Source organism: Prionailurus bengalensis, chromosome D1 (assembly GCF_016509475.1).
Source record: "Prionailurus bengalensis isolate Pbe53 chromosome D1, Fcat_Pben_1.1_paternal_pri, whole genome shotgun sequence".
NCBI lineage: Eukaryota > Metazoa > Chordata > Mammalia > Carnivora > Felidae > Prionailurus > Prionailurus bengalensis.
This window is the reverse complement of record NC_057346.1, coordinates 70,783,881-70,806,677: the sequence shown is the minus strand read 5'-3', so window position 1 is coordinate 70,806,677 and position 22,797 is coordinate 70,783,881. Positions and strand designations below refer to the sequence as shown.

Here is a 22,797-nt window from a genome sequence, read left to right as displayed (position 1 = left end):
TTTCACTAACTCTTGAGATGGGGGACTTAAGAGGGAGCCTCTTACCCATGTTAAACAAGGTACTGCAAATCTTTTTTTCCTCAAGTAGGCAAAGAATCAATTAAAACCCCCAAAATCAATAAAAATATCTATCCTAAAGGTGGAACTGTAACCACATTTATACATTATGTATCTCAGAGAGATGAGGAAGTTTAGCTTGAGAGCATATGTCCCTGAGAAATGCGTAGAACCTGCACAAAGGAGGGACAGAAGTCACAGTGGAGACAGAGAGGAAGAGAGTCAGGGAGAGGAAGGCTTCAATTTCTTCATCTCTATCAGGGAACAGGAGTAAAACAAGATGGCCATCATCTCCAGAGGACGCCCCTAAAGCTGGACCCTCACAGTGTGGTAAACCCAAAGATCAAACTTGTTCCAGGGTCTGTGTCCTGATGGTCAGTGCTTTATTTTGTGTTTGCAAGTGGATAAGTTTGTGCCATCAGGTTGTGATGTACATTTCCCTATTTTTCTGGATGGCTCCATGTCGATGATATTTCTGATATAAATATCAGAAGATACAGTTCAAGAAAATGAACTATCAGAATCCTTATCCTAGAAGGATGTTCGGTAATGATCTTCCAGTAATGATGCTTTGCACTGTATTTAACCCCACTGCATCCAAATGCGTTGACATGCATCATATTTCTTTGGATTGACATAGCTGGTCCTGAAGATCTATAATTCAGCTTCCTGCTGACTGGATTCTTATCCATTCAAGTTGCCCTGGAGATGACCAGCAGTCCCTCATGGCCAGAGGTCTAATGTCACTGGCCCAGTTTTGGAAGATATCGTACTGACTTGTTAGTAGACAAAGCTAATAAATCCTGGCTTTCCATGTGTCTGGTACCCTCCTTAAGAAGGCCACACTAGTTCTTTGGTTAATAAATTGTTATCATTTGTGTAACATGTTTTGGGAAATCAATTAGCTGCAACTGATTGGGGATCCATACATGAACCAAAGACAACCAGAGATGGTTTGGACATGAGGGATGCTAGCAACTTCAGAGCTGTTTTCCTGCTAACTCTGCCTGGTAGGACTTTTGCATATTGAATGGTACAAACTGGCCTCCTCCTTGGATTATCTTTTGAGGAAAAAACAAAAAAATGTCAGACAAATTAAGAGAAGACGGGTCAATGACATAGGCCATGGATAATTGTTCAGAGCACTTTCCTGCTCCTTTCTGGAGCCCATGGCAGAATCCCATGGTGACCCAGTACAACCATAGCTGATGTGATGATGTGATCTGCCACGCTGTCCCAGACACTCATGTATCTGGGACATGATACATGAGTGTGAGAAGTTTCCAGCACTGAAGGTCAGCTGTGCAGGAGAAATACTGCACGGAAGGCTGCAGTGAGCAACATCTCCATTTGGATCCTGTTGCGCTCTTTTGGTTGTTGTTGTCAGGGCTCATCAGCATAAAAATGAAGTTGTTTTGACTTACTACTGTCTCCCTGCTATCAGAAAACTGTTATTAGGAAAATCGCATTAATTAGCAGCAGCTGAGGGGAGGACCAGCTATTTTGGAGCCGCAGCTGCAAGTCTCTTGCAATCTGACTGTTGCCTAAATTTTAACAATTAACGGAATAAATAGTCTCTGAATGTATTTCATCATGTTAATTTTGTTTTCCTCTATTTGTATTCCTGTTTAGGAGTGGCAGTTAATCTGCATTAAACACTCTGATACCATTAGCCTCTTTAAAGCATATCCTCAGCTATCCTATTCCTCTGTGATTTACTGCGAGTGAAGTTTAATGATAATTTTTTAAACTTTATGTAGGAAAATGAATAATTAATTAAAATTTACCCAAAAGTTTGGCCTATGAGCCAAAATATTTGACTATTCTAAAAATCTTATTTTATGGCCATGTTGGGTTACAAAACTGGATGGATGAATGAATGGATGGATAGAAGGAAGGAAAGACAAATGGAAAGAATGATAAATAGAACAGCAGACAGGCATATACATACAAACATACATACACACATACATACAAACATACATGAGGACTGAGATTTAAACCTTCTCAGTTCTAATCCCAACTAGTTCATTACTTTGCTTTATAGCATGAAATCAGCATGACAAAGACATGGTGTAACAGAAAGACCTTTCTAGTCAGGTTTGATCCTGGATCTACCTCTTCGGTGTGTAGTAGATGATTTACAGCTTATGTCTGAATTTCCTATCCTATACCTTTGGGTCAATATCTACTCTGTGAGGGATCTTGTTGAGCATTAATGAAATAAACCAGTATGAAAAACACCTCGGCCAAATCTTCCTTTCTTCTGGCAACTTTAAACCTCATGTTGCTATTTAACTTATCATGTATTTATGCCTTTTCTACCCAACCGGAGAGTTAATTAACCCTTACAAAGCAGGGGCTTTCTCTTGCTCATCTTGGTACCTACCAGTGTTAGCCCGCAGGCCTTGACCTTGTCATCAGCTTGTGTAACAACTAACATCTAGTGAGTGCTTACTGTGTGCCAGACACTCTGTAGTAAGCATTTTATACACTTGAAGGGCTCTCAGTGTTAAATAACAAAAATTCAACTGAGTAAAATGTAGAGATCTGGCTTTACTAATTGATTCACGAAATGGGCCGTATCCCGTCTTCCAAGTAGAGGGGAGCTCCAAAAAGCTACAGAAAGAAAAATATTTTCAAGGGAAGGATAAGGAAGTCATAAACAGAAAAAGAAAAAAAAAAGAATTATTTCAGGTGAGGTCACCTTCATTTGGGGAGAAAAGGTTTTAGTAGATGAATTACTTTATCTTCCTTTGGGGGATAAAAAGCACCCGTGGGACTGATTACCATATTGGTACTGACCAGAAAATTCCTGACTGACTGGCTAAAAGTTATATTCTTTGGGGGTTGAAACTGCAGTTAGGTTAGGTATTAACTCTTGGTTTATTGACTTGAAGCTTTAACCTAAGTGACACCATTTTGAGCCTGTGGTTTTCTGGTTAACATCAGCCTTGGCTACTCATTAAAATCATTTGGAGGAGGGGCACCTGGGTGACTCAGTTGGTTGAGTGTCCAACTTCTGACTTTGGCTCAGGTCATTATCTCAAGGTCAGGGGATTGAGCCCCACATTGGGGCTCTGAACTGAGTGTGGAGCCTCCTTGGGGTTCTCTCTCCCTCTCTTTCTGCCCCTTCCCTGTTTGCACACATGCGTGTGCACTCCCTCCCTCTCTCTTAAAAAAAAAAATTAAAATCATTTGGAAGAGCTTCCAAAAACTACTGACATCCTGATTCCACCCTAGAAGAAGATCAGGATTTCCAGGGCTGGTGCCAGAACCCTGGTGATTTTAAAAAGCTGCTCAGGTGATTCTAATGTGCAGCCAAGGCTGAAAATCACTGGCATAATTCTCCCATCTATGAGGTACCTGCCATCATGATTTCTCCAGATGAAAGAAGCCTAGGCACAGAGGGACCAAGTATCTTGGCCAAGTTTATATAACTCTTTTTTAAAAAATTATTTTATTTTTTTAATTTGCATCCAAGTTAGTTAGCATATAGTGCAACAATGATTTCAGGAGTAGACTCCTTAGTGCCCCTTACCCATTTAGCCCATCCCCCCTCCCACAACCCCTCCACTAACACTGTTTGTTCTCCATATTTAAGAGTCTCTTGTATTTTGTCCCCCTCCCTGTTTTTATATTATATTTGCTTCCCTTCCCTTGTGTTCATCTGTTTTGTATCTTAAAGCCCTCATATGAGTGAAGTCATATGATATTTGTCTTTCTCTAAGTTCACTTAGCACAATACCCTCCAGTTCCATCCACATAGCTGCAAATGGCAAGCTTTCATTCTTTTGGATTGCCAAGTAATACTCCATTGTATATATATGCCACATCTTCTTTATCCGTTCATCCATGGATGGACATTTGGGCTCTTTCCAGACTTTGGCTATTGTTGATAGTGCTGCTATAAACATTGGGGGTGCATGTGCCCCTTCAAAACAGCATACCTGTATCCCTTGGGTAAATACCTAGTAGTGAAATTTCTGGCTCATAGAGTAGTTCTATTTTTAATTTTTTGAGGAAACTCCATCCTGTTTTCTAGAATGGCTGCACCAGTTTGCATTCCCACCAGCAGTGCAAAAGAGACTCTCTTTCTCCTCATCCTTGCCAACATCTGTTGTTGCCTGAGTTGTTAATGTTAGTCAGAATGTTAGCCATTCTGACAGGTGTAAGGTGGTATCTCATTGTGGTTTTGATTTGTATTTCCCTGATGATGAGTGAAGTTGAGCATTTTTGCATGTGTCGGTTGGTCATCTGGACGTCTTCTTTGAAGAAGTGTCTATTCATGCCTTTTACCCATTTCTTCACTGGATTATTTGTTTTCTGGTTGTTGGGTTTGATAAGTTCTTTATAGATTTTGGATACTAACCCTTTATCTGATATGTCATTTGCAAATATCTTCTCCCATTCCTTCAGTTGCCTTTTAGTTTTGCTGATTGTTTCCTTCGCTGTGCAGAAACTTTTTATTTTGATGAGGTCCCAGTATTTCATTTTTGCTTTTGTTTCCCTTGCCTCTGGAGACGTGTTGAGTAAGAAGTTGCTGTGGCCAGGATCAAAGTGATTTCTGCCTGCTTTCTTCTCGAGGATTTTGATGGCTTCCTGTCTTACATTTAGGTCTTACATCCATTTTGAGTTAATTTTTTTGTATGGTATAAGACAGTGGTCCAGGTTCATTCTTCTGCATGTTGCTGTCCAGTTTTCCCAGCACCACTTGCTGAAGAGACTGTCTTTATTCCATTGGATATTCTTTCCTGCTTTGTCAAAGATTAGTTGGCCATACATTTGTGGGTCCATTTCTGGGTTCTCTATTCTGTTCCATCGATTTGAATGTCTGTTTCTGTGCCATATATAACTCTTAATCAGTGAGCTGGGATTAGGAACCCAATGAGGCTGACTCCACAAACCACAGCTTTCTTCACTGGGCCCTCCCAACTCCCATGCAATAAGAAAACCCTGAACTAAAACTACTGGCAAAGAGAGTCTATATAGGTGTCCCCAATGTGAAACAGTGATTTTGATCCTCATTAAAAAAAATGTGCAAAAGCACAGCAAATCCTTTCTGTTTTAAAAGTTGAGACCAGGTTCCTATCTGACTTGTACACTCAGGGTCTGTGTGATCCAGTTCAAATCACAGTACCTCTCTGAGCCTTAATCTTTTTTAAAATTTGTTTTTTAATGTTTACTTATTTTTGAGAGACAGAGAGAGACAAAGCATGAGCAGGAGTGGGGCAGAGAGAGAGGGAGACAAAGAATCTGAAGCAGGCTTGAACCCGTGAACTGTGAGCTCATGACCTGAGCCGAAGTTGAATGCTTAACTGACTGAGGCAACCAGGTGCCCCCTGAGCCTTAATTTTATGATGTCAACTTTGCCAGAGTATGGAGAAGGTGCTCTGTAAACCGTAAACTACTTAAAAAATACAAAGGGACACTTCCTGTGCCTTAGCTTCTTGTCTCCACTTTATAGGGAGGAAAACAGGCTCAGACCCAGTAGAGCCAGGACTCAAACCTTGACCTGACTGACCCCAGAGCCCACCTGCAAAGTTGGGCTAATGCAACGTTGGCAATCAGTCACGAGCCATCTTAAAAAATGTGATTAGCAATAGAATCTACCTGTAGTGATGGCCAGAGAGAGTGGAATTAGGCCATTTTTAGAAATGGCCATGACAGCAGATGCAGGGGGGAGCTTGCTCTTCCCTCCAGCACTCTCCCTGCCCCCAGGTGGTAACTCTGTCACTTCCTTTTGCCACTGGCTTTCTTCCAGGGGCTAAAGGGAAAATTGGAAATACAGGGCTTGTTCCAAAGACAGCCTGGCATTTCAGGTTCTCAGATAAATATTCGGGTGCCAGTCCCTGGGGCTTCTTCTCTCTTCTTCTCTCCCCATGCCTAGTACAAGTCTGGCACATAGTAAATGCTCACTAAATGTCTGTCGAGATGAGTAATGGAGTCCTACTGAGTAGTGAGAGACAGAGGATGGTGAAAGACACACGGACCTCCCTTCCCGCCAAGGCCAATGCCACCTACAGCAAGACATACAAAGGGGGCCTTTTACATCTTTGCCTTATTTACAGTTTCCATCCTGAACTGGCCACCATGATCCAACTTGGTGCCCTGCTTCTCCCTTATGACTGCCTTTCTCACTGAGGACCCTTTGGACCTGACCCTCAGCCTTTCTTCTTTGATGCGACCCTTTGTTTCTTTCCTCCAGTGTGAGCTGTCCTGGCTTTGCAGGCACCCAGGGTTCAGCCGTCACCCAGGCCAGCCCAGGCTCCAGGCTCACCTGCACCCATGGTAGGTCTCACGTGATGCTGACAGCACAGGCAGGGGAGGCAGTGAGCAGGGGGACAGGGGAGTGACTTGAGTGGGTGAGATGTACCACCTTCCCAAGCATCTCCCCCATTCGCCCCTATAGTTAGGACCTAGATATAAAAGGCAATCCTCCTCTAGAAAATGAAACAGATAAGGGGTGTCTGGGTGGCTCAGTCAGTTAAATGCCTGACTCTTGATTTCAGCTCAGGTTATGATCCCACAGTTTCTGGGATAGAGCCCAGTGCCAGGCTCTGCACTGACAAAAGGAAGCCTGTTTGGGATTCTCTGTCTCCCTCTCTCTGCCCTTCCCCTGCTTGTTTTCTCTCTCTCTCTCTCTCAAAAAATAAACATTAAAAAAAAAAAAAAAAGATGGGGCACCTGGGTGGCTCAGTCGGTTAAGCGTCCGACTTCAGCCAGGTCACGATCTCGCGGTCCGGGAGTTCGAGCCCCGCGTCAGGCTCTGGGCTGATGGCTCGGAGCCTGGAGCCTGTTTCCGATTCTGTGTCTCCCTCTCTCTCTGCCCCTCCCCCGTTCATGCTCTGTCTCTCTCTGTCCCAAAAATAAATAAACGTTGAAAAAAAAATTAAAAAAAAAAAAAAAAAAGAAAGAAAGAAAGCTGGTGGACATAGGGGGAAAAAAAAAGAGAGGTAAACCAGGAAACCGACTCTTAACTATGGAGGACATACTGATGGTTGCTAGAGGGGAGGTGGGCAGGGGTGTGGGGGGAAATGGGTTAAATGGGTGATGCAGATTAAGGAGGGCACTTGTGATGGGAAGTGAGTGTTGTATGTAAGTGACACATCACTAAATTCTACACCTGAAACTACTATTACACTGTATGTGAACTGGAATTTAACTAAAAATTAAAAAAAAAAAAGACAAGCCTCTTTATAAAAGACAAGTAATCCTCATGAGCAATCAGCCTCATTAACGAACAATCTACCCATTCATCGTGGCAGAGCAAAAGCTTGGGCTATGGAGTTGGGCTGTCTGGGGTTCAAATCCTAGCTCTTCTGCTGGTGACGTTGGGCTGGTTGTGCTTCCGTTTCCCCCCTGTAACATGGGAGAATACTATCTTCATCATAAGAAGGTATGTTAGCACATATTTTATCTATCATTATTTCTGTTATTAAAAAATTAGAGCAATACCCAGCTGAATGTTCAAAGAAGGGATGTTTTGGTGAAGGAAAGGATCAAAAATAGAAGAAAAGTAAAGGAAAAAAAAAAGTCACATTTATTGAGTGCCACCTCCGCTCCAACCGTACTCTTTCTTGCTCCACCATCAGGAGCCACAATGCAGGTCCTCAAACGTTCCGTGCTTTCTCTGGCCTGGGGACAATCCCACACTCTGTTTCGCTCCCTTCTCTCCCCTACTGCCTTGTCGTCTGTCAGCTCACAAGCTGTGCTCTCTGGACCTTCTGCATCACCCCAGACTAGACTGGGTGCCCACTCACCCCAGCTCTGTGCTCTTCCCAGCGCGACCCCTTCTACACCATGTAGTTGCTACCCACAGACTGGCCTGTTCCTGCCACCGCGAGTTTCCAGGAGGCCACGCCCTGCTCATCTCTGCATCCTCCGTGTCGGGCACGGTGCCCGGTACAGACCGATGGTGCCACTGGAAGGAATCTAGGAGCGGACGCATTTATCAGCCCAACGATCAGGCCTGGCAAGTCCTCGCCTATCTTCTGGACTGAGCCCAGCGTGGCTACTCATCTACATCTCAGCCTAACCTTCTGAGAGGAGGAAACCAGGGAGGAAAGGGAAAAATACAAAAGGGAAAATGCAAATGCACCTTTCCTTTCTTCCCTTCTACCCCACCACCCCCTGCCTTTGTGCTGGGTCCGTTAAATTCAAAACCATTTCAACCTTAAAGAAAGTTTACAAGAACAGCGCAAAGAACTTGTTTTCCTCTGATGCACCTGTGAGCAGGTGGTTGAATGATATCCAATCACCTTGAGTACTTTATTGTGTATTTCTTGCAAACAAAGCTCCTCTCCTGTGTAACCACACACAGTCACCAGATACAGGAAATTAACATTAATACATTCAATCCTCAAACCCTGTTCAAGTTTTGACTTAAGTTATCCCTGTATTGCCAAAACATCTCATTTAGAATCACAGCATTGCACTTAGATTTTTATGTCTAGAACAGTTCCTCAGTCTTTCCTTGACTTTTATGACTTTGAAACTTTTGACGATTGCATGTCAGGTAATTCTATAAAATGGTTGAGCTTGTCTGATGTTTCCTCAGGATTAGATTCAGGTTATGCGTCTTTAGCAGGAATATCATAGAAGCGATGCTGTGTTCTTCTCATTGCATCCCATCAGGCGGCTCATGATTTTAAATTCAGATTTGTCCCATCACTGATGTCTGCCAGACTTCTCCACTCTGAAGCCCCTGTTTTTCTCTTGGCAGTTATTAAGTATTTTGAGGGCAGAGGCTTTGAGGTTATATAAACATCCTGTTCCTTATCAAACTTTGCAAATGTATTTCTTTGTTCATTCATTCATTTAAGCAGCATATGTACTTGTTTATATCAGACAGCCTCTAGTTTTCCATTTTATTGAATGCATTGCAATCGGTTACTCTTACAACTCTAGGGGAAGAGTTGAATGATTACAGCCCGTGTATATTTGCACTTGGTCTTCCTCTCGTCCTGATGTTAGATTTTAGTTTTTATTTTCCCTGGTCTTGACGTTTTAAATCTAACGTGACCGTTTTGTTTTATGTTTTCCTTAACACCGCTTCATATTCTGTATGGGAATTGGCAAGGGGCAAACGAACCAAAGGAAAGGAGACCCAGCGAGACTGAAACTCAACAGTGCTTAAAGCTTTAAACCGTGTTTCAAAAACTGTACAGGTTTTGTCCTAAGTGCCCCACACTGGAATTCGCTTCTAGGGAGGAACCACTTCTTTTGTCTTAGAAACATGTATGTGAGTTCCTCATTTTATTGCAAATGTAGAACAATAATAATAACAACAAAATTAATCGTGTAGCCGTTTATGGAGCTTATTCTATACCAGACGCTGTTCTAAACACTTTAACTCTTACAGCAATCCTATGAGGCAGGTACTAGGGTTATCCCTACTTGAAAGCAGAGGTATCTGAGGTGCTGGGAGTTTAAAACAATTTGCCGAGGGGCGCCTGGGTAGCTCAGTCGTTTAAGCGTCCGACTTTGGCTCAGGTCATGATCTCACGGTCTGTGAGTTCGAGCCCCGAGTCGGGCTCTGTGCTGACCTCTCAGAGCCTGGAGCCTGTTTCAGAATCTGTGTCTCCCTCTCTCTCTGACCCTCCCCCGTTCATGCTCTGTCTCTCTCTGTCTCAAAAATAAATAAACATTAAAAAAAAATTAAAAATAAAAAAAAAATAAAACGATTTGCCCAATGTCATTAGTAAGTGGTGGAACCAGAATTCGATCTCAAGTCTCCTGAGCTGTGACTCCACCTTTTTTTTTTAAGTTTATTTATTTATTTTTGAGAAAGAGAAAGCATGAATGGGGGAGGGGCAGAGAGAGAATCCCAAGCAGTCTCCGTGCTGTCAGCACAGAGCCCAACGCGGAACTATGAGATCACGACCTGAGCGGAAATGAAGAGTCAGACACTTAACCTACTGAGCCACCCAGGTGCCCCTGTGACTCCACCTTTGTATCTATAATGCTGAACAAACCAGTCCAGAGAGGAGTTGGGTCTAGAATTTGGGGCACATGGGATTTGTAAAAAGACATCCTTTTGTGGGGGAAGTCTTCCCTGGCCACCAAGGATAGGCAGAGAGCTTGATGTTCACCAACCATGAGGAGGAAGGAACCCCCGCTACCCCAGCCAAGGATGAACTTGGACTTCTGGACCCAAAGACAGCCAAAATCTAGAAGCAAGTTATATAATTTCTCTGTGTTGTAGTTCCCTTCTGGCACTCTCTAAGCTTTCAACAACATCTTATTAACCATTCTTGCTGGGCCTTAGCTGTGATGTGGAGTATTAAGCCATCGGGCTCCACGCGTGGAGCAAAGTTGGGGAGAATTGCCTGAGGAATGGACCCACAGTCTAGCTCTAGGTAGATGGGTGGGGTGGCAAGCAACAGCCAGGAGTTTGTGATACATGTAGCAATTCCCTAAATATTCTCCATAATTCTTGGGTGGTTGGTTGACACGGCATAAGCTTGGTAAATCGGTAGTTAAGGAAGAATTAGTTCCTGATTAATAATCTGCAAACAAAACTTTCCATTTAAAAAGATGTGGGGCTCCCCTTGGAGAAGTCAGACTGGCCCTTAGAACCCTCATCTTGGTTCTGTTTAGAGCGTCCTGTTATTTCCAGCACTAGTTGGATGAGGCTGTGGATGATTCTTCTTTCAAACCATGACTTCAGAGCTGGGATCCAGGACGTCTGCCAAATTTTTCCTTGCGGTGGATTCTTCTTTGGCATAGCACATGTCACGGTGATTGACTGAGGAAGAAGGCAAGGTGTCTTCCCTCTCAATGTCAAAAGATACGCAGTGTGTGATTGTGCAGAGTGTCCCCGCTACAGAGGCATCATCAAAGAGGGGCTGAGGGCGGTGACTGAGCACATGATAGGTACGAAGTAAGTCAAAGCCAAATTGAGACCACTGAAAGCCAAACACAAAAAAGCGGCGGCAGAGAAATCAGATCCGGGAAATAGGTTTACCTAGCAACACAGCTGGTGTGAAGGAAGATTCCTCCAAGCAACGTGGACGAGAACAGCGGGGCCTGTTCAAGTACATTCTGACTCATCAGATTTCTACGTGGAGCCACAGATGTGTTTAATTTTATACATTGAGACCGATTTGCACACTGTGAGCGTGCACGAACCCAGCTGCCTGAGCCACATAAGCACGGTAGATATGAAAAGAGTGAGTGGGAGACCCTAGCTGCCATTCTGAGGGCTCTCTTTGCTCTTGCCGGTTTCCTGATTCCACGGCCGCAAGACAAGACTCAGCCCCGCGGCTTTCATCTGGGGTTGTGGCCCCGTCACCCATCATTCACCACTCCCCACTTTTTTTCTGAATTCTGGAAGGCTTTTTTGGGTAGCTGGGACTTTTTTCAGAGTCTGGGTGTAATTATCACAAAACAGCCTCTGACTTTGGGGGGGTGGGGTGGGGAAAAGGACCTTGGACCACGTAGGAGAGGAGAGCTAACCAGTCCTGCACCCAAAACTGTAATTAGAGCAATTCTGATGTCATCGTTAATCATGCCGATTTATGTTTTGAAAGGAAACCAAATGATGAATATAATGATTATTTCTGTTTCTGCTTCCCCCTCTTTTTCCCCTACAAAATTGGCAATAGCACTAAAGTCAAATTAAACATCTGTTTGAAAAATAAGCCGGAGTACTGATGACAGCTGCCCTGGACTTACAAATGTACCACAGCTGTCAAACTCTAAATTAACAAGATTTTCATTTATGAATAGCATAGAACTCGGATATAAAGGAGCTTTTTCTCCTATTTTCCTGGCTTCCAGGGGCTGTTAAATGTGAAATCTTCGGGAAATGCCCAAGGAAAAATGGAGCTGAAATCAGCTGGTAATAATCAATCGTGGAAGGAGCAGGGGACGTTCTTTCTTCTCATATCATCTCATTTCTTCATCGGCTTTAGGTTGAGTGTTGTCTGTGGCAAGCAGGCTTGCAGGGAGGCTAAGGATTCGGAGACAATTCTCTACCTGGCAGTTGAAAGTGAATGGTGATGGTGCTGTGGGCCTCTGGGGGAGGACTGTCTTCTTCTCTGGCACCAAGGACACTGGCTTGTCCTTCAGCATTGTCTGCGGCATCAGAGGGCTCCAGCCCCTGCTTCTTCCGGTTCCAGTAACGAACACCCAGGTACACATGACTTGCTTACACCGCAGTCCCATACTGGGTGCAAAAGATCTAAGCAAGCCATGTTGGCGACAGGGTAAAATATGTTCACCTTTTTCACCCTTTCTTCATGATCCCGAAAGACAAAGGAGGCATGCAACCATTTCTTTGTCCCTTTCTACCCTTGTCCCAGAGTCCTCACCGTCCTTCCCAAGGATGGGGTGAGGCTCAGCAGTGGAGCAAGACATCTAGAGACTAAATACGTGCGGGTGTGATACCGTAGTGTACTTTTTCACCGTTGCCCAAATGTTTCTATTTTTATCCTTTGATTATTTCATGTCAAAAATGTCCACAGGGATAAACAAATTGGGGTAGACACATTTAATGGGACATTACACAGATATTTAAAGGAACGAACTGCCAATACATGCTGCGATATGGATGAACCTCAAAAACACTTCGCTCAGTGGAAAAAGCCAGACGCAAAAGGCCACATACTGTACGAAATATCAATCGGCAAAGGCAGATTGGTGGTAGCCAGGGGCTGTGGGCAGGAGAATCAGGAGAAGCTGCTTAATGGGTGAGGGGTTTACTCTGGAGCAGTAGAAATGCTATGGAACCAGACAGGAGTGGAGGTTGCACAACATTGTGTACTAAATGCCACTGAACTGGTGGCTTTAAGATGTTTAATTTTAGGGGCGCCTGGGTGGATCCGTCGGTTCAGCATCTGACCCTTGATTTCAGCTCAGGTCATGATCTCAATGGTTCGTGGGTTCCAGCCCCATGTCAGGCTCTGTACTGTCCCTGTCTGTGCAGAGCCTCCTTGGGATTCTATCTCCATCTCTCTCTGCCCCTCCTCCACTCTTGCGGGTGCTCTCTCATTCTCTGTCTCTGTCTCTCTCTCTCAGAATAAAAATAAATTAAAAAAACAAAGACAAAACTTTAATTTAAAAAAAATGGTTATTTTTAGGGGTGCCTGGGTGGCTCAGTCAGTTGATTGTCGGACTCATGATTTTGGCTCAGGTCATGACCCCAGGGTCACGGGATGGAGCCCTAGGTCCGGCTCCGCTCACAGCAAGGAGCCTGCTTGGGATTCTCTCTCTCCCTCCCTCTCTCTGTCCCTCCCCTGCTTACACACACACACACACACACACTCTCAAAATAAATAAATAAGTGTTAAAAAATAAAATGGTTGGGGCACCGGGGTGGCTCAGTCGGTTAAGCATCCGACTTCAGCTCAGGTCGTGATCTCACGGTTTGTGAGTTCGAGCCCCACGTCGGGCTCTGTGCTGACCGCTCAGAGCCTGGAACCCACTTCCGATTCTGTGTCTCTCCCTCTCTCTCTCTCTCTCTCTCTCTCTCTGCTCCTCCCCCACTCATGCTCTGTCTCTCTCTCCTTCAAAATAAATAAACGTTAAAAAAATTTTTTTTAAATAAAATGGTTAATTTCATGTTATGTGAATTTAATCTTAATTTTTAAAAATGTCCACAGGGTCAAAACACCATGCATTGAGCCCACCACGACCAGGGTAGGGAACGTACCAGAAGCTGCCGCTCTATCAGTGGGGAAGGACTGGAAGTGGTCTTGCTGTGGGGCCCTGGGCCCTGGTGCACGACAGAGGCAGACGGGACTCTCACCCCCCCGGGCCCCTCATAGTGTAGGCACATTCTGTGGAACAGTGCTTGCACCCGAGCTCAGCAGCCCACACTTCCTATTTACTGCATGCCAGTTCCTCCCCCGGGGGCTGGATCCCGCACCTGGGACTCCAGCTGCTGAATGAAACTCTGCTGGCATTGCACTGCTCCCCTGGAACCACGCCACTGCTGGCCTCGCAGGAACTCCTGGCATCTGGATTCTACCAGTCGGATAGTAGGTCTCAGGGCATCTAAATCTTCCTAGGCCAAGCACATGTTGCCCTTTTAGCCATGGCCTTGGTCTTTCCAAGTGCTCTCCCAGAACTAGCCACTTCAACAGGCTCAGGGCTTCCCAGCTCCTTTCTGTCCACTCCTTGCTTCCTCCCCCGGTTGGCATGGCTGAGGTCCTGGCCAGCCTCATGGGAGAGCCACCCTGACTCACAACAAAGGAGCCTGTGGTTCTTCTCAATACCTAATGCCAGAAAAACTGTGGGGGAAGCTGCACCCCAGATCCTCCTAACGCTGCCAGCTTCCTCTAAATCATACACAGTCATCTCATGTGGGTTTCCTCTGTTATTTCCTTCCAAGATAAAAAGGTTTGGTGAGCTCTGTGAAGTTCCAAAGTATCATGAGCGTTCGCTAATTCCTCCTTAAGACCCAGCCTCTCTTCCCACGAATAAGCCTTCCTCTTGCCAGATCTCAGGGTTTGTTTCCATTTTCTAAATGGCAATTAGTTTCCTCCCTTGGGAACAACATCTTTCCCCTGCCTCAAACCACCCCCCCCACAACAGACAATCCTCTACCCCCTGGTTTACAGGAGGGGCTCTGCACTCACAGACCTCATAGACCAACTGAGGCAAAAGGCGGAGGGGAGGTGGAGAGTGATCAAACTCAGTCAGGGTAGTTCAGCGGGGTTTAGTTAACAACAAAGGTTTTGTGTCACACGGAAGTGGGTTTAAGTCCCCCCTTCATCACCCAACTGCTTTATTACTCTGGATGTAAACTCTTTAAACCTTGGCTCTCTCATCAACAAAATGGGAAAGCCCTACAGAGAAAAGAGAGATAGGCTTTTAGGAGAATTAAGTGAGATAAGGCACGCTGCACACCCAGTGCTTGGTGAGGGATATAAGCTACTCACATTGTCAGGCACACTAATCGATGCATCGGGCACCTGTGTATGCCTGCCTCTTCACATCCCTCCTGTCCCAACTCTGATCCCAATGACCGTCATGGCGGTGACCAGCTCTGCCCTACTGTAATTGCAGGATGCACACTTCGTCTGCGTGGTACATCTCTTGATTCCTGTCCCAGAGCTTCTCTGGTGCTGCAGTATGTGTTCGGAGTCTGATTAATTCTAACATGTGTGCAACCCAGAAGTGCGTGAGGGAGTTAATGCTTGTGGGGCCAACCTTGACCAATGGAAGATGGAAGCCAATGGATAGTGGCTTTCCCCACTATCCTTGGGCACACTGTTCTGAGACATGCGTCACAAGGCTTCACAAAGGTCCCGGTGGGATCAAGTACCAGTTGCCTACACTGATGGCCAAGTTAATAACACTTGACTGAATCATGCCTTCCCTACCATCCCTCTTCCCCGCCCCTTGGGATCACTTCCCAAATAAACTACCCGCAAAAAAAGCCTTTGTCTCAGCTGGGCTTTTAGGAGGACCTGGGACAGGAATCAACTGTTACTAAGTTGTTAGCACTGGGGGTATGCATTAGAGCAGGGGTCAGTACACTTCTTCTATAAAGCGCCAGAGAAAAAATATTTGGCTGTCGCACCTTCTCAATTCTGTTGCAGTAGCATGAAAGCAGCCCTCAACAATACGTAAATGGATGAACATGGCTGTGTTCCAATAAATCTTTATTCACAAAAACAGGCAGGGGCTGGATTTGACCTACGGGCTGTGATTTGCCAACTCCTGCACTAGGTCCACAGAAAGGAGTAAAATAGATCCCTCCATGAGGCTCAGTCTCCTGTGGAGAGGAGAAGCACATAGAAATGAGTCTGTAAAGGTGACTGAAACAAGTCACGAAGGGCCTTGGACACCATGCTAAGGTACTTTGACTTTATTCTCTGGCAATGGGTAACACTGAATAAGTTCTCAGATCCGGAAATAGGTTATTTCACTGGCAAGCAATGTGTTGCTTCTCTTTAACATTTATGTGCAACCCAGTCCTGCCACAGGGCTACCTCCTCTGTGCACTTGGAGTGACACTTGCGTTACTAAACTTCCCACCGTAGACTGTATCGACAGGGCAAAGCTCCCTTATCGACACCCCCAAGGCCAGGTGTATTTCAGAATTTGGAATATTTTTGGATTTCAGAAAGACAATGCAATTCAAATTCCATATATTTTGTAACATTCCTATCAGGGTCTGGATGTCCAACTCATTGATATTTACACTTAAAGACTATAAACAACTTCAAGTCAGTTCAGGACAGGTTCGGGCCCTAAAGGGGGTCAAAAAAAACTCTTTGAGAGTTTAGAGATTTTTGGCTTTCAAAACTGCAGATTAAAGATTGTGAACCTGATTTGTTTTGTGTTTCACTCCTAGGACTGCGACCTGCTCAAAGACGGCCTCTGAGTCCTTCGAGCCTACACACAGGAGGTGCTCAATAAATGTTACCAAGAGAATGGGCAGACGGGAATGGTTGGAGCACGGGGTTCATGGAAGTGCAGGAAGAGGCTGGTCAGGGAGTCTGGTAAAGGACACGGGGAGACTTAAACGCTCTGATTACAATTCTGGACTTTATCTTGTAGGTGATAGAGAGCCCCGTTCAGCTTTGGTAGGTACGTGATATGACTCAGCTGTATACGAGGACAGCAAGACTTATCCCAGAGGAAGGAGCGGAGGGCAAGGAACCATAGTGAGCAATTAGGTGGTTCCTGTAATACTGTGGTGAGAAGAGTCTGTGGATAAGGCAATGAATATGAAGCACACGGTAGGCAGAAGAGGCAGATTTGGCAACGAATGGTTTTGGAGATGAGCTTGATCCAGTAGCACCAATCTTAGAGGGTAGAGTTCCGATCACAGACTCCGGAGCCCATATCTTCTGTTTAAATCCCAGCTCTGTCACATACCCTGTGACGGTGGGCAAGTTATTTACTCTCTCCTGTGCGTCGGCTTCCTCTGGTAGTATCTGGTCCATAGGGTGGCTGTGAGGACTACATACGTATTTGTAACGCACCTAGAACAGGGCTTGGCTCTTGCCTATTGAGTACTAACTACCTGCATTGTTTCAAAAGGCTGAATTCCCCAAATGGTTCATCAAGTAACCGTCTCCCCAGGAGCAAGAGGACCCACATCTCGGACCCTCCCCAAAAGTTATGAATGGGTGTCAGAAATCCAATTATAAGTGCATGTAATCAAGGTTACAAACATACGAAAAGAGAGGATCACTTCAGGGGACAAAATTTTCGTCAGATTTAAGGGGACAAGATTTCCCTCTGGTGGGGTCTGCACACATCTGTTCTGTTCACAGGGGGCCTTTTCTTTCAATCAGTTGCTCCTTCGCTATAATGTTTACAGCATTCCGGCAGCATGATGGCCTGCCAGGGCAACTTTAAGTGCTGGGTCATTCGTTTGTAGGGGGAAGGCTATAAGGAGGTCTGCCTGGAAAGCCTGTAATTTAGAAATGCTCAAATCTTTGCATCCAAATGGAAAATGGAAATGGTGTCAGGTTTGTGCCAAAAGGAAAGTCATAATTGCTGTGTGCTTCCCTTCCTGCCCTCCTGGGCAAAGGAACACTAGTAACCAAGCAGCCTTCCGAGCTGTCATCTACAGACATTTAGCAAACTCTGCAGCTTATTCTACCAGGAATATTAACCAAACACTGCAACACAAATGTTCCATTTGCAAGCAAGCGTTCTGCAACCAAGTCAGAATCTCCCCTTTCATCTGCCCTGAGCTTTGCTGCCAGACTTAAATGTCCTTACTAACTCTTTAATGAACCTTCCCCCCCAGCCTGTCAGTCCACCATTTAATACCCACTAATGGCTCCCTTGTTCCTCTTGAATCAAATTCAATCTCTTTATCTTGACACTGGAAGACCTCCGTGATTCAGCAATGGATATTGGCCCCCGAAGACCTTCCGATCTCACTGGGTCTGTCTCTCGGGCTGCCGTGTTTATGCTCACCTCCAGATTCTCACCTCAATTTCACCAGGGCCACCCCTTGGGCCGGAATAGCCTTGTGCATTTAGCCAAAGCCTACTCTAGCCTTTAAGATAGAAACTAACCCTTCCTGGAAACTCTGGTGCTCCCCTTATTCCATTCCTCACTCATCTTCTTTCTAACCACATTTTACTGTCCCCAGTTCATGTTTGTCTGGGGCTTGCTAACCTTTGCATATGTATTTTTTTTTATACCACAACTAGAGTGAAAATATCTTGGAAGTCAGGATCATTGTTGATAACCTGAGCCCTTCTCAATCCTAGTATACTCTAGTTGGCCAGTTTCCCAAATGCTGCCTCCTACATAAAAGAGGAGGAAACTTTCTCAGCGAGATAGAGTCCTTCTCAACTTGATTAAAGCATCAATTTGGAGCCCGTACTTCATGTCATACTTAAAAGTAACATATAATAGTATCCCCATTAAAGGCAGGAATAAGCATGAACAGCACTATTTAGTAGTCTAATAGAGGTGATAGATAATAAACTAAAACATGAAAAGGAAATACAAGGTATACTCATTCATTATTTCCCAAAAGAATGAAAGAACAAGCCATAAGAACTATCGAGAGAGTTCAACAGGGTCCAAATCCAAACTCGGGGTACGAGAATGAATGGCTCTCCTAAACACAGGCAATTAATGATTAGGAAGTGTCACAGGAAAAAAAGAGCCCACTCACAAAGGCAACAAGACTACCTATGAGGAGAAAGCCACACACAAAAATGGAATCTCTATGAAGAAAAATCAGTGTACTTTACTGAAGGATATAAAAGATCTGAATAAGTAGGGGATACGCCATACTTCTGACTGGGAAAACATATTGTAGGGATGCTGACATTTCCCACACTAAACTATTAATTCAATGCAACACCAGTCAAAATCCCAATATAAGTTTTATTGAACTAAAACAAACTTATTCTACGATTTGTCTGGAATTATGAATCTGCTTGAATGGCCATGAACGTTTTGAACTAGAAGATTAATGAGCAATGACTTGCTATCAAAACATAAAATAAAATTATGCTATAAAATGGTGTGGGTTTTGTGCAGAAATGGATAAGATCAGCAGAACAGAACGGACCTGTGTAAAGATTTATATGTGATGAAGCAGTATTTCACACAATTAGGGGAAAGGACAAACTATTCGATAAACGGAGGTGGGACAACTAATTAGTCATTTTGGGAAACATAGGTAAATTTTGATTTCCCATCTGTGCGGGATATCTTTGATTTGCTGCTCTAGATACCCTCTCAAACAAACAAACAAACATACAAAAACAAACAAACAAACAAAAACCAAGAGAAAGGAAGAACATGGGGCTTTGGAATGCAATGGACATGTGACTCAAGAAACTTCCCTCATTTCCTGGGACTTCCTCTGTCAAATGAGGGTAGTTTGTTCTGAAGATTATATCTGATAAAACGTGCTAGCTGTGCTGCCGAGTTACTGGTACCTAGAAAGGACTCGCTGACCTTTTCTCTCTCTTGCATTTGGCCCATGAGAACTTCAAGGGCCAAGAGTATACCTCAGTTGTCTATCTATCGTGGACGCCTGGGCGAATAGAAGCTCAGTTACATTTGCTGAAAGAACAAGCGACTGAACAAGCCACACTTGTTCACTGTTAATGGATAAACATATGTTCACATATGTTCATTGTTAACGGGTAAACAAGAGATGCCTTTCTGGCTTCTGCCAGGAAGATGAAACACTTCTGGTTTGTGAGAACAAGAAGTCAAAGAAAACCAGAGATCGGAGCCAGGAGGACAAGAAGGATAAGGATTTTCAGAGCAGGAAGACTCATCACATAAATCTCATGTTTTCCAATGTTCTTCAGAGCCCCAGGCTCTGCAGAGTAACCGGGCAGCCATGGGCCAGAGTGTGGGAACCAAAAAGCCACGCTGGGAACCGAGTCTCCAGAGTGAGACACTGAAAGTGCTCATGGACAAAAGTCAGGTCACATGTGACCACACACTAGAACTCTAACCCCAACCTCTGTAGCAACCGGCCTGGGAAGCCAAACCACAACCCCTGTCGTGACATTTGGTACTTGTCAATGACAACCAGCTCCTCTAATTTTTGCCCCCACTGCCTCCTCTATTTCCAACTCAGGACCAACCAGAGAAAGCCAAACATGCTTTCCAAACCAATCACATAAGATGTTCTGCTTTTAGTTAGCCTGCTTCCAACTTCCCCATGTTAATACCCTACCCTCCATTCAGAACACACCAGCAGTCTGCCCTTTCTTCCCCCTATAAAGCTTTCCTCTGCCAGTCTCTGAATCCCTGCCAAAGGCTAGTGATGGCGGCTGACTCCCTTGCTATATAGAGAGCACTGGATAAGTAGCCCCGATTTGTTCTCATTTCAGTGGCCTTTATTTCCACAGGCCTTCTCCCATATTCCAACTAGATATTAGATACATGTTCTATACTGGGGTTTGTATATAAGGTTTTATTTTGAAAAGTTCTACTGCTCATTGTGTTTTTAAAAAAATTCACTGATATAGATTAGTGCCAAGAGACAAACGTCTCAAGGAATCTGAGTAAGAATGTTCAGCTTGCATTAAAGTAAGACACAAGTGATATATAGACAGATGGCAGCAAAGGGAAGCCAGACAAAGACAGGGCAGGGCCTGGGCAATGGACAGAGGCTTCCAGAGACCTCTGTAGGCTTTTTTTCCGTAAACCAGGCACAGCTGAGTCCAGGAGATATAGGGGCTGGACTGTCTAGTTGGAATACCTCCTTACCAGCCACTCCTCAGAGGTGGGCTGGAATTAACCACAGTTGTAAGACTGTAGAAATGTCCACCTGCCAGAAGTGTAGACAAATGAACCAAATATATAAATAAGGCCCTAGGAGGACTCAAATAAGAGGAAGACAATTGGGGAGGTCCTAGCCCCTTACCTCGATGGGAAAATGGCTTCTTAGATGCTGGGATTGGAGCCCTGTCTACCTATGACAATTTGCCTGCCTGAAATCCTAAAATTCTCAGGATCACTCTATAAAGTTTTAAAATCTATTTAAAATAGGTTACGGCTGCATTTGCCCAACTTGTGAATGTTAATATATGTCTCAGAAAAAAGGAGTCAAATAAGTTTGGGAAACGCTGGTGAAACCAAGTTAAACAGATATCGTTTTAGTAGGACTTTGCAAAACCTTAAATATGCTAATATATGTAGTGAATCTATATAAAGCATTTTCCAAACTTATTTAACTGTAGAAATTGGTTTCCTGCCCACTTATTTACATCTCCCTGAACATCATTCTATGGCATACCATTTTGGAGACACAGGTTTGAGATAATGCTACCTTTCAAAGGAAAACCACCAGCTGGTTAAGTTAATATCTCTTAAAATGCATCGTAACTCACCAAAGGGAGGATCAGGAGACCAGAGAGGAAGTGGTCCAAGAGGACAATTTTGAGGGAAGGAGGAAGAAGACAAAATTATAAAGCAGGGCCAGAGGCCAAGGAGGTTACAGTTGGGTCTCAGGTCAGCCTACCACAATTTAAGGACAGTAGGTGTTAAATTCCAGATGGAAGAAGTCAAAGATTATGCTCATCTGGTTTGTAATTTTCCTTAACCAACCCTAGTATCGATATCTCGAGAAGATGGAGAGCGGCCATGAGAATCACTGAACTAGATAAAAATGGAGATTCAGGTGAATGGTTGTGTTTATAGCATTTCATCAGTGATGGCCCTTCGCTCCATTTCAGAGTTCAGATAACTAAGGGCAGAGAGATGATGCAACTCATCTGATGCCCCAGCAAAGCCACTGTTCTTTCTGCAGTCACACCTTGAAGTCTTCGATAGACCATAGGGAAGGAGAGTGAAGTGTGACAAGCATCCCTCGTTTACTTACTTTAGAATCACGCAGCCTGTTCCTGCTGGTGGTGCAATCCAGAACACCTGGATCCTTGTCCTCCTCCGTGGGGTGCTTTCGGTGACCGCGACGGGGCAATTACTCATAAACTGTGTTTCTTCTTCATCTATGATCTGTGGAAAAGCAGTGGAAAATAAACACATTATAATGCAATGTCACTTCGGGAAGGCTCTTAAGTTTTGGAGTTGACACTTCCTTAATTTTATTTTTAAACCTGTCATTTTGTGTTAGCAGCTCTATATCCCCAGACACCAGAATAGTGCCTGGCATAGAGTCCCAGTCAATGCTTGTTGAATTAACATGAGGGCAGGGATTTGGCACATGTTCCCTGCTCTCTGGGACCAGGATCTTGTGTCAGCACTTTGAGAAACAGACCACTAGGTGATGATCTTGCTTAGTTCGCTAAGATAAGCTGGGTCCCACTTCAAGGAAGCAGGAGGAAGAGGGGGGAGGAGGGGTGGTGGGGAGGAGGAAGAAGAGGAAGGAATAATCCAAAGCCAACACCCTCTGAATAGCTAACATTTGCAATTCAGCTACAGTTTTATAAGGTGAAATCAAAATGCTAGAAGAAAACACCCCTTTGGAGGAAGTACACCGAAGTACTTAAACTCTCTCTAAGCTTCATGGCACTATTTACTTTGCGGTCTCTACTTTCCTAGTTTGTGCATTGTATCGGTGTTCTCCCAAGTTAACCATCAAGGTTTCCTTGGACACTGCAAAAAAACCTGGTAGCCACTTCCATTCCCCAAGACTCAGCATATCTCCTGCTTGCTTCTGGGTCTGCGGCCGAGACTTGCCTATCCCTCTAGTACTGTTATAGACTGTTAGACCTGGAGGGATCTCTTGAGGGAAATCATCTAAATTCAGTTGGTCTTTCGTGCCAACTCCAATCGATTGGCAGGAGCTATGTCATGAGTAGTGCTAATAACAATAAT

At 44.4% G+C, this 22,797-nt stretch overlaps 1 protein-coding gene across 2 annotated transcripts in view; it reads right to left on the bottom strand.

Moving 5' to 3' along the window:
* The window catches only part of SPON1 (spondin 1), a 262,782-nt gene that overhangs the window by 165,479 nt on the left and 74,506 nt on the right, over nt 1-22,797 (bottom strand). For both annotated transcript variants that reach the window (XR_006297419.1, XM_043580725.1), the window contains exon 3: nt 21,842-21,975. Coding sequence is in view for 1 of the 2 variants with exons in the window: in XM_043580725.1 (XP_043436660.1) it covers nt 21,842-21,975 (134 nt within the window). In the remaining variant the exon portion in view is untranslated. The remainder of the gene's footprint in view (nt 1-21,841; nt 21,976-22,797) is intronic.